This window comes from Coturnix japonica, chromosome 1 (assembly GCF_054131305.1).
Source record: "Coturnix japonica strain WE chromosome 1, WE-NBRP24, whole genome shotgun sequence".
In the NCBI taxonomy this organism is placed as follows: domain Eukaryota; kingdom Metazoa; phylum Chordata; class Aves; order Galliformes; family Phasianidae; genus Coturnix; species Coturnix japonica.
The window spans coordinates 86,946,895-86,959,553 of NC_140663.1; the positions used below are offsets into that span (position 1 = coordinate 86,946,895).

Sequence of the window (12,659 nt, forward strand, 5' to 3'; positions counted from 1 at the left end):
CTATAACCTCTTTCTTTGAACAAGGGAATCCCCATGTACATAAATAGAGGCATGCCAGTTTAAGACAACTTTTCACCCTTATGTGTGAAGGGTGAAGTTGTGACTGACTTACATACCTGACATTTGTAAGCCTAAAATCACAGGTGGATTAAACAGCAGTATGCTGTGAAGTAGAAATAGTTTTAAAGTGTAAGAACTGATAGGACTGGTGTATAAGATTGTTATGTGGTTTTTAAATTACTGAGTTATGGATATCCCATTTTTGAGTGAAGTTGCACCATAATGCGTATGCCCAATATCAGAATAGTTATTTCCCTGTAAGTGTGGAAATGAACTTTGATAGTATGAGCATCTTTACCCATTTAATAGCAATAAGACAGTTGAGGAACCATTCTAATATTACAGGAGATTTGAAAGACATACCTTTTGCTGTTCATAGTTATGAAAATAACTACTTTATGCAGAAACGGCACTGACACTTTCTGTATACATCACATCAGCCACTTATAAATGGCTGTAGAGAGAGTTAGATCCAGATTCCCTAAGGGATTTAAGCATCTAATGATTCTGATGAACACCAATTGAGATTTTCAAAGATCTTTAACAAGTTAGGTACTTATCTCCCACTGACTTTATCTATTTAGTCACATTGCAGGGAAACAAAAAGCCATTAGACTCTTCTAAGCAGCTTTAGATGCCTAGAAGAAAGGCACTCATTGAAAAAGTTTGTCCTATTTGCAGTTAGTGATTTGCTATATCTTTCAAAGGCTTAAATCAATAAAATTACTGTTATTGATTGCACAAATGCAGTATTTTTTTCTTCATAATTATAATAATAATAAATTCACTCCAAAGTAATAGTAATCTAATAAAGAGAAATTTGATTTATATGGTTTAAGGGCCATGTTGCAATTATAGAAGATACATATATGTAATTAGTTTAATGAATAAAAAAATATGCAATTAAAAACCTGCAGAACAAGTCATAAAAGGCAGGGGCTATTGTTTGAAACTGGGACTAAAGTTTTCATTACTATTGAACAAAACAAGCCAGAGTGAATATGATACTTTTATCTCCAACACAGAGACTTGAAAGCAAAGCAGGTTTATTTCACACAGCTATTTAGCTCAGTTCAAAGACCCATGCATTTAGGTTTCCTGCAGAGCTCTACTGCAACCAGAGACTGACAGATGAAACGAGTCTTTTCATTTCTGTTTTATTACCTGCCATAGCAGTCAGTTATACCTGATCATATAAAAACATATCATAATTTTTATTAAAGTCCATAATTTAATGTCAAGATGTTAACCTTTTACCAAAACTATTATTTCCTTCTTTTAGTTTTCTGAGCATATGGTTCTTAACTGCTCCAGCTAAAACTCTCATGTTTTGACTGCAGTTGCCTAGAATAAAATTGACATTTCTCATAAAGATTACATTCATTTTATTTTTTTGAAAAGCTTCTTGAACTTTAGAACTGCCCTCAGCTTTCTGCAATAGATGATTGGTTCCACCTGTTTTTATACTTTTCATTTCTGAGTTTCAAGGCTACAATTAAAAGTCAGTTTGTTTTAGCTTTTTACTGGTGAGAAGTAAATGGATAAATCATAAAAGATGTATAGGCAGTCTAATATATTTATTAACTGTGCAAAAACTCAGTATTTTCAATGTATGGAGAAAGCTCAGGATTTTGATAGACTGGCAGTATGAATTACTGGTACTCCTTCCCTTTGTGAGCTTCACTAGGGAGCTGTAAAAGCTAAATAGAAAGTTTTCCCATGTGAAAATAAGAGGATTTTTCAGAATACTTCATTTAAACTTGGACGAAGTAATTTCTACAGACTGTATTTGGCTTTCATGTGTAACTGCCACTGTGTTCACATGAAAACAATGAAAATGAATTAAGATGAAAAATATAGGTATAATTATGTCTTGCATTAAAACATAATTTGTAAACATCCAACTATCCGTATGGGTTCCTCTCTAGTCAGTGTTTTTATCTGTAATTTACTCCTCATTCATGCATTCAAACTACTCCGTATTTTTCACTTTCAATTACAAGAGCTTTTCAATTTTACAACTTAAATTAAACTTTCAGTTCAGCAACTTACTGCAATAAATTTTGTCAGAGGAAAAGCAGTTTGCTTGACCAAAAGGCTCCAAATTTTAAGATAATGAGAACTTGTCAATATTTTACAATATTAACTACAGTTTAGTAGCTACTCATATAGAATATAGTCAATTCTTTTTACATGGTACTCTTGGTACTACTTTGGATGCATATAATCATGAATTCTGTCAGTATGTAAGCGCCACTGGGTGGTGATAATCAACTCTTCGTAAGGCAAAATGATGTATTAAAACCTGCAAGGAATCATATTTAACATTTTAACCTCCCAAGGCTATGCTGAGAACAGAAATTAGTGCATGCTCTCAGACAAATTGCGTTAATCCAAAGAGAACTTGAATAAATATGTTTCAGTTATAAAATATATTTCGTGAAAGTGGTTAATCCAAATGACTTATTTTTAGTAGTGCCAAGAGCAGCATGCAATAGATCTACAACTACATTACCAAAGTTCTGTTTAAAGCTGAATATAATACACTGTATTATTGCTTCTGTAGAGACAACATGTATTTGGGTATATATATAGGTAAGTATGCATCAATACATCTGTCTTTATGATGTTCTCATTCTGATACAAAGGAGTTTATATGCATAATGTACATGGACAAATCAGACTTATAAGAGTAACTACAGTGAGATTATGTCAGTTATTTTCAGAAGAAAGCAACAGTTTGACATTAGAAGTGACTGATGGCTGATACATAGTGTGGAGCATTCCAGCAGTATCAGCCACACGTTACCATGGGCGTGCTCAGAATTATGATATTTACCATGGCATACTGACAATAACAGAGGTATCTCTTCACAGTAGGAACAGAAAATTATTTAGTTCTGCAGATGCTGCTTGGTAGCAAAATTTTTAATGGCTCCACGTACCAGTTGAAACATGCATTTGTGAGTAGTAAAAATAATTTTTAACTGACATGTTTCTGTGACTGAGAATTCTGGTAAGAGAATGTCACAGTATGCAAAACAAATATGTATATAAAGAATAACTGTTCTTTCTGTGTGTAGGGGAGAATTGGCAAAAAAAAACCCCAAAAAAACAAAAAACAACAACAACAAAAAACAGGTGGCTGTGTTTTGATTTTAGTGATGCTGAAACCCTTTTATGTTCTGTGTCAAAGTGAGGGAGCCACAATAGTGGCTTAGCAAAAACCCTGAGCTTTCCTCTCAGTAAAATGTATAAGTTTTCTTAGCCTGGGGTTCCTTTTCTCATCCTTTTGGCATCCTAGGACAGACTGGGGTGCTCTGTAGCATGTGCTGCAGTATGGCTACTGTGCTTTCACATGCTGAAAGAACTGAGGTTATAAAGAGCTAAAGTTGTTAAGAACCTTAAGAGCTAGACATGCTTCGAAACTTGTGTGGAAATGCTTTGATAAAAGCACTATAGTAGGTTTTTATTTCTACAGTTTTTCAATTTTTGCTTGTTTGTTTAGCAATTTAAAAGACTTCTTTTGCAGGTATACGATGATCTTTAAGTAAATTTAATAAAAAGAGAAATAGCATAGGCACAGGGAATTTAACAGGAAATTTTATTTTATTTTTTGTAGTAAGACATATAAAGAAAAAGAATTAATGCTGTTCTCAGAGTTTTGCTTTTGCCTTGTTGACATGGGTGAACTTTCACAAGTACAAAAGACAATACGGTTAAGCCAAAGTGGATCACAGAACGAGCAGGAGCAGAGTCAGTTCAAAGTTGAAATACAGTTATCTCACAAGTTTGATCCAGTGCTGCTTGAAATCTGTAGCATTGTTTCTATGATGTTTTGTGTATTTCATAAATTAAATGCTGATGCCAAACAGATCATTATTGAAGACCACTGTAAAAGGAAAGAGTAAAATATAGTGAACTCTTAACCGAACATGCAGTATGCTGTGCATACATATTCTGTCCTATATTTCTCCCTTTCAATATTAAATGCAAGTTAATGTAGAATATAGTTTCTGGTTATATTTCTCAGGAATTAGAGTCCTCCTTAGGTTAGTTTCTATACAGTAAATTTTTTGTAGCATGTGGCCTTCTAACCTGCTGAGATCCTAGCTGTCACTTTTTAAATGAGTATCAGAATATCTTTGCTTGAGCTGCTTCATGGAAGAAAATTCAGCATGATTCTTACCTGTGCATATTACTCAAAAATATAGTTCTGGAAATAATTGTTAAACACTTGAGAAAGTGTTCTTTAACAGCTTACTGCATCTAATGTTACTACACATCGACTTCCATATAATTCTTTTTAATGTCTTACCACCAATTATCTCAGCCATTTACAGGAAAAAACAAAACAAAACAAAACAAAAAAAAACCCAAAAAAACAAAAAAAAACCAACCATGTTTAAAGCAAAGAAACACAGCAAATATCTGCAAAATAAATAACTTAATGCTCAGAAGTTTTATAATTAGATTAATGTTTTTCCCCCTCAGTGTAGTCGTTATCAAGCTGACTGAACCATCTTTAGGACATTAAATTTCATGGATAGATTCATGTTGTGTTGCTTCAGAGTTCATTTTAATTGTACCATTCATTTGAAACAGGATTTAAGAAGGTGAGGGGAAAGTGACTGTGCAGTATCCTGGTTGCTTGCTTTACCTTTCTTTTCTCTGTGTCTCAAAAGAATCGTAAGAGTTTATATACAAAATCTGTGTACTGTTTTCCAGCTCAGGAATTCTACTTGGCAATTAAATTGATGTTACTGGTTTTTGCAGGTTATTTTTATTGCTCTGGTATTATTTTAATTGACTTGTGCTCAAGACTTTTGGCCTTAAGCAAGGTAGATGAATACAGCAGGATAGGAATGGATAGGGGACCTTCACAGATCAAAAAATGACTTGGGCAGCACAGGCATCTTGTCAGCTTATTACTCAATCGCTGACAAGTCAGAGGTCAAAAAGGGGACAATTTTAAGTGAGAATCTGGATTATTTATTCAAGATAAATTCAACATCTTCAACATTTTTTTTTTTAATGGTGCAAACATACCTTAAAAATATTTTAAAAATTGAGAAATGTGGAAACTATAAATGAAAGTTTGATACTGGAGGCCAAAACTGAAAAAGTCTAGCATCATGTAGATGCTGGAATTATAAGAATAATGGTTGGAGAAAATTATATGGTTTTACCATTCTTCTGCTTAATCAAGTAGCTAGTATTTGATGCCTTGTTATTTTCATTAGGGATATGTAATCTGCATCAGTTATCTTCTGTTATAATCAAATGCAATTTACAAAAATGCAGAGAAAGCTGACTGTAGAAGGGAACAACCTCTGGCCTTTCCATGGGATTGTCTCTTCCAGAAGCACCTTTCTGGATACAGACAGTTCCAGCAAATTCCACTGGCCCCCAAAGTTTTCTTAACTTTGTTAGCTATCTTGTCTCATTTTTTGCTCTCCACATGTCTGGTTGCTTCATTCAGTTATTAATGCAGTGCAGCCATTAGTGCATTGGCCTCTGTATCTATAGAGTACCCTAAACTAATTTGTTGGTCCTTGCTCTGTCAGTCTTTAGATTAATGCTTTTTCTGTGTATCCTTCAGATTATATGTACATCTTCTAAGTAACTTTACTTAAGAACTGTCTTAAAACTTGTGGGCCTGCTGTTGTGGGTTAACTTTGGCTCAGGCCAAGCTCCCATACAGCTCTGCTATCATTCTCCCTTTCTTCCCTCACCACAGGGCAGCTGGTGGGCCCAGCCCCACCTTGTGCTGGGGCCAGTTGAATTGGCTGGAACTGTCTGTATCCAGCATGGAGCAGTCCTGGCCTTGCCTTCAACAGCCCTGCAGCCCCATAACACTGATGGGGCACCTGAGTCCTGTACACCTATTCCCTGTCCCTCATTCCTTGCAGCACCTGTAACATTTTTAAAAATAGGAATAACTTCCCCAGTTACCCATTAGGAGCTTAATTTAAGATAAAATCTTTGTGATCAAGCTGAACATTTGCTTTCTGAAGCTTGTATTCGTGGGGGGTATGGGAGTTGCTCTACTTATGATAAGCTCTTTGAGGTCTATGGCATTTATTATTGCCACCTGGTAAGGCTGGCAACCCTTATCCACCTTATTCCAAAAAGCAAAGCAAAGCAAAGCAGACATTTATAAGTTTTGTTATGCCACAACTCCTCCTTTCCTTGAGCAATATTCCAGCGGATGAGTCAGGCTGTGTTTCCTCACCATGCACTGACCACTGCTGCCCCATGCCATCAACCCTGCATCCCCCAGTGACCATGGGGTTGGCTTGGGGGGAGAAAGGCAGGACATGGATGCTGAAACTAGCATTCAGCTGCTGTGCACACAGTGTGTGAAGCTTAATGAGAACTACAGCAAAGTAAATTCTCATGCAGGCTTTTGAGGAAGAATCTGGCCCTGGTTTGGGATGCAGAGCTACATCTTCCTCCTGGGGGAAGAGGATGTATCCTGTCCCCAGCAGGTGAATGAGGGGTTGTTTCCCCTTCCTGCAGCATACCTGTTCTGTTTGGGAAAAAATACCTTGGTTTTACAGGTGAGATTGTGAGTGACAGAGACAGCAGATTATTAAAGTCACATAGCTGAAATAAGGAATTGTACCAGGATTTCTGAAAGACATCAGCCTGGACCTTTTCTCTGTGACCTTTCTTTTATTTTTTTTTATCTTCAACTAAAATTTGGTGTTGTAAATGAGGAAGAACAGAAAAAAAACATTCATTCTTGGACTTCTCAGTTATTAAAATAGCCTTAAACTGGCTTGGATATTCATTAAAATGTATGTTTTTATTTGGATTTCTGTTTAAGTAGGACAAAGTTCAGTAGCGTTTGACCCAACCCTGAAGATTGACCCAACTTGTTTCTAATCTACAAACATGAATATTTAAGCAATTTAAAAGCTAATGCTGTTTACATATGTTACAAGCTAATAATTCTGTTCTATTGTGTTAATGTATATTTACACTGGGAAATCCTTATGAAGCTGAATTAAAGGGAAATGTAAACATTTAGGTTAATTTTTGCATATTTTCAAGCATATTATAACAGATAAGAGTAAAATTGGTCATTACGGGTCCATAGTGATGAAAAATGGCTAGACACAATAAAGGATAATTTCTTTGGTTTCCAGAGCATAATGGAGTATGAATCATATTTAAAATTAATGGCTGAGAAGGCAGACCATGATTTGAATGTCATCAGTAGCTATTTTACTCCTCCCTAGAGCGGCAACAAGCTTTTTATGAGAGATGAGCTCCTGCAAACAAGCACTTCTAAGCTATCTCAAAGCTCCTGATTTATAACGAAGAGCTTTAGAAAACATTTTAGTTTTGCTTTATTTCAGTGCCTGGAATAAGGGGAGCAGGCAGGGAACATTCTCGCTACCCAGTAAGTAACAAGCAGTTGCTTTTTTGGAAGTAATTTTTTAAGTGTAACTTTCAGGGGGTATTGTTGGCTGTGTTCATCCTCGCTGTCAGATGTCATGTACTCCTCTTTTATCCTTTTCTACTTCAGAACTAAATTTGGAATTATTTCAGAAACTTCTGATATTTTCATTTTTTGATAATGCTACATCCCTGATCCTTCATTTGAAAACCAGGTTGTTTGATAACCTTGAAGACTGCAGTCACACTCCTCTTTGCTGGCATACTTATGTCCCATGTTTCAAGATAATGGTGGAATAGGTGTATCTGTCTTGCCCTACATTCAAGAGCTACTCTCAGACAAACACCAACTTATCTTTCTGTCCAATCCTTTGAAATCAAGAATCCAAATGGCAGGAGTTTCTTGGGGATTTCAGGAAATGGTTCTTCCCTAACACAGTGCTACAAATAAACGTGAAACAGCAGCAACTTCCCAATGGGTTACTTGTGGCAACCATGGTATTGGAGAGAGGCTGGGCTTAGACCAATGCCCACAGAACTGAGAGAGACATGCTTTTCATCATGGTGCCACAAAATCTGAGACAATGAAAGAACCACTGATATGAGCAGTAGGCTGCATGTATGCCCATCTGCTATGTGGGAAGTACTCTCTCATCTTCCCACAGCTATGCTGAGGCAGAACCAGGCATTCGCCCACTTATTAACACTTCCCTTACTTTCTGCAAAATAGGTCAGCAAATCTTGAAAATAGCCAGTCAAATCTGCAAAGAGGGACTCACAGCAACCCATACAGCATCAAATACCTGACTCTTTGTTAGGCTGCTGTGCTAAGGCTGTTCCACCAAGGCCCCAGATGGCTGAAACCCTACCGTGTCTAATCATTAAAAAGTACATAGAAAAATCTCTCTTCATGAGAGTAAGTGCCAGAACTATTCTTCAGCTTTCTCCTCACCTTTAGGATATGCTGGTAAGGAAAACAGTGAGAGACAAAGTCTACAGATCACAGAAGTATTGTCCATCTTTAAATACACTACTCTGTTAAAAATTTCTTAATCTGTTTATTCCTATGTACAGGGAATACATTGCAATGCTGTTTGTTCAAAAATAGTGCATTTGGCCAGAGTGGTTTCTGCCCAGTTTGTGGGAAAGGAAAAGGAGAGTAAAGAAGCAATGCAGCATGTGAGGGTAAATAAATAATAACAAATAATAATAAAAAAAATAAATAAATAAAGTAGTGCTTGTCTTAAGCATATATTTCACAAAATAAGTGGACCTCAGAGTATGTGCCAGTACCCATTTTACACACTGGACAAGTAGCATGGTAGAGAGAGACTTTCTATTGTTTCTATTATTAAAACTGTTCTGTACATATGCCATGTCTTCCCTTCCCTTCCCTTCCCTTCCCTTCCCTTCCCTTCCCTTCCCTTCCCTTCCCTTCCCTTCCCTTCCCTTCCCTTCCCTTCCCTTCCCTTCCCTTCCCTTCCCTTCCCTTCCCTTCCCTTCCCTTCCCTTCCCTTCCCTTCCCTTCCCTTCCCTTCCCTTCCCTTCCCTTCCCTCCCCTCCCCTCCCCTCCCCTTCCCTCCCCTTCCCTCCCCTTCCCTCCCCTTCCCTCCCCTTCCTCCCCGAAAAAAAAACCATCTTGATGCTCTGGCAAAGATATTAAATAGGAATGAAAGTGAGATATCTGTGTTTGTTTGTTTTGTCTTCTACATGTATGCAACCTAATTTATGCTTTTTGACTTTCAGTATCAATGAGAGTCCAACATTGAAAGTTAAAATCTGCTGCTGGCGGTCAAACTTTTATTAATAGATGAAGTATGCCTTTTGTTCTAAGGGACCATAGGTAAGACTTTTCCTGACATTCAAACTTTGTGCTTACTAAAACTGTTACGTGCTTTCTGTTCATAGGCTGTCCTTAAACTGTTGGAATTATGACAGTGGTGTATTACTTTTCCTTCTTCCCAGCAATCTCTCATGCCTCGTTTGCTGTGCACCATGAGGTTGTTTTCATTTTTCCAGTAACTTACAGAGTATCCAAGATTTAGACATAATTCTACTTCACTGGCAGACTTCTCAGTTCTGTTCTTCTTAGAGTTGTCTCTTGAAGAGAGTTTTCATAAAACATTGCCAGTTAGGAACTCAGTTTAAAAGGATGTCAAAGTTTTACTATTTCAAATCATAGAAAGGCAGGATCATAGACTGAAAGGTCTAAGCAAGCTTTGGGATGGCTCATTCTTACAAATGGAGGCAAGCCAGAAGGGACACTTTCATGTATAATACCTAAAATAATAGCTTACCTTCCCATTGTATGCATCATTCCTCATGCTGCACTGTCCTATTTATAGTCTTATAACATCAGAAAAACACTTTCTACTGTATTTAGGTTCTCCCACTCTTTGGTAATATCTAGAAAGATACAGAAGCTGTCCTGCTAAAGATAGATGAAATTTTATTGAAAAATGCTTCCCTTCAAGTCGTTACAGCATATAGTTTTCCAGGAGCTGAAATGGGTACAGTGAAGGTTATGGACTCTAATGATCTGTAGCCTGGCAACTACAGAAGTGAGTGGTCTGGGATTTAAAGGCTGCATACACAATGAAGTTTCTGCCCTGACAAACATATACATACGTATACAAAATATATACATATAATATATATAATGACAGGAAAGTGAAATCTTCTCTCTACTCCATAAATCCTAGGACATGTTATCTTGGCCACAATGCAGCAGGATTCTGTGCTCTTAGTAAATCCATTTTAAAACAAATGAAGAAAAATATTTCAACCCCTCCTCTGACTCCCCCTGTTTTGTATAATTTCTTTATTGCAAAGTCTTATTAAATTTACTTTTCATTTCAGTTTGATGAAAAAATTAAGTGTCAAAACACTGGAATTTAAAATACATGATTGCTGTCCTTTGATGAATTATTATATATTGTTTCCATTCCCTCTACCTGATAGGCTTTTGACCTGTGTAGAATATCTTTCTACTCCTGATGACTCCTCAGAAACCAAAACAGAACAACTACAGAGAAATGCTTCTTTTTCAAATATGGATGATTTGAAGTTGTGTGTGTTGGGAATAACAGTGGAAGTTTTGTTGGGCTGTGAATAAATGGAAGGAATCCACTGGTTGGAAGATGAACAAAGTCTTAACTTTCACTTCTAAAAATAGCTGTCCCTGGGCATTTCTCTGTTGCACTTTTCCTTTAGTATAAAATAAACTTGATACAGTATTGTAGTATGTAGGAATGGGTCTGACAGTTTGGAAAACAGCCTAAATGAAATATAAATGGATATTTTGCAATGCTCACAGAAATACACTAGAAAAATGTTATGTGGAAGCAATTAATTTGGGATCCTAAACACTTTTTTTCTTTTCTTTCTTTCTTTTTTTTTTTTTTTTTTTCCTTCTGTTAATGGTATTTTAAAATGCAGAAAGTTCTTCTGTGAAGTATGAAGGATGGTCAGGGCTAGCTAATGAGGCTGGTAGGTACAATTGCTGCATGCTTGATCTGTCTTTGATCCTAATGCTCATTTATTATTGTGTGAGTGTTAATTCTGTTCAAGCTCATAATCAACAGATATATGGTCATTCAGAGTGTTTATGTCGCTGTCTTAGAAAGCTGGAGCAAAGTGATCAGAATGTAGTTTGCTAAATTCATACCGAAAATCTTTCTTTGAATATCTTAGCAAAGTAATTGTCGACACTATCAGTCATATGAGCCATGATAAAGATATGGATAATGAAACTTGTGCTGCTGGCTATCGCTTTATCACCTACAGGGGTCAGAAAATAATTTATTCAACTCTGAATCTCATTTTATAATTGGCTATCTGTATCTGGGATGACTCTAGTTTCTCGTGGTAGCTTTAGATTATATTTATTGATTGTAAAATGTTTACTGTCAAGGTGTGTTGAAAAAAGTAGGCTAAAAAAACCACAAAACAAGTCATCATTTTCAGTTTTTCAGTCTTAAACACATGGATCCTTGAGATTTAGAGAAGATGGCTTGAAGTGGCATCTTAGCAGATTTATTAAAACCGTATCTGCCAAATGATGATGACATAATGCTGTGGGAACATACTGAGCAAAGTCATGTGGTGCTTTGCTAAATGCACTTCCATTTTGGTGATGTGACTCCTCAATCTCACGAGAAGGATGGAATTTCCCACCTTTAATTCTGTGCTAGGTATCAGAGCACATCAAATTAATGAAAGTCCTCCTAGTGACAGGATGCTAACTCTTCAAGAACTCTTAAAGTGCCTGAAGATTGACAGTAAGATAAAAAAAATAAAAATCATAATCACTTATTTTCTAAAATCTGAGTCTAACATGAGACATAGCCACAATTCTTTGCAGCCTGTGTCTAGCTTTTTGCTGTTGAGAAAAGAATCTGGAAATCCAATTTTCTTAATTAACATAACGTATGCAGACAGAGAGGAACTGCTACGATAACAGCTTATGTCCCTCCAGAAAGCAATTCTGCCTTCATTTCTCTCACTGTTAGCTGTATAAAAAGCCTACATAGTGTATAATCTTAATTTAAACTGGTTTTACAAAGACTATTTGACTTATCTTCAGGTATTCTGAATTTACTGTCCCAAGCAAATGGGCATAAGTGTCTGCCTTTATCAGTAGGTTAAATATCCCCTACAGCAAATAATTAATTACGCGTCTTCAGCCTCAGCTGTGAATTGTGGCTTTGTAAGACCCAAACCCTTCTCCCAAACAAGAGGAGCAGATGAGCTCTTAGGTGGTTAACCATCACCTCTGAGCTGACAAGGAGTGCCCTAACCTGCACTTCACAGCTGAGAACAAGGCCCACCCACTGCTGTGCTGGCTCTCCATTCCTTAAAGTGCTTTCCAATAGTGTCAGCTGTAAGAGGTGGAAAGAAAATATTAATGGTCAAGAGCAGACTAGAAAGAGTTCCTGGAAGTGCTCCTTGACTTGCACTCACTGTTCAAACAAGGTAGAATAGCTTGGAGAGTCTGGTTTGAGACAAAGATACCATGACCACAAAGCCCAAAGAATTATCCAATTTGCACCAGGGTGTTTCAGTAGTTCAGGTTAAATGCTTAGTCATAGGAAAATTACTTGGAACAGACCTAAAATTTTATCACCAAGTCTAAACTATAATCGCAAACCTCCTGTTTGTTGGTTGCCTATGGTGACATGTCTTTTAATTGC

General features: G+C 36.7%; 1 protein-coding gene across 4 annotated transcripts in view; it reads right to left on the reverse strand.

Annotated features, from left to right (window-relative positions):
• LOC146762573 (uncharacterized) overlaps positions 1-12,659 on the reverse strand; it is a 52,337-nt gene that overhangs the window by 13,517 nt on the left and 26,161 nt on the right. For 2 of the 4 annotated variants that reach the window (XM_085547172.1, XM_085547187.1), the window contains exon 3: positions 3,648-3,952. The exons of the other annotated variants lie outside the window; for them this stretch is intronic. In XM_085547172.1, coding sequence (XP_085403298.1) covers positions 3,915-3,952 — 38 coding nt within the window. In that variant the 3' untranslated portion in view covers positions 3,648-3,914. Of the gene's footprint in view, positions 1-3,647; positions 3,953-12,659 lie in introns of those variants that run through there. 4 annotated transcript variants of the gene reach the window in all.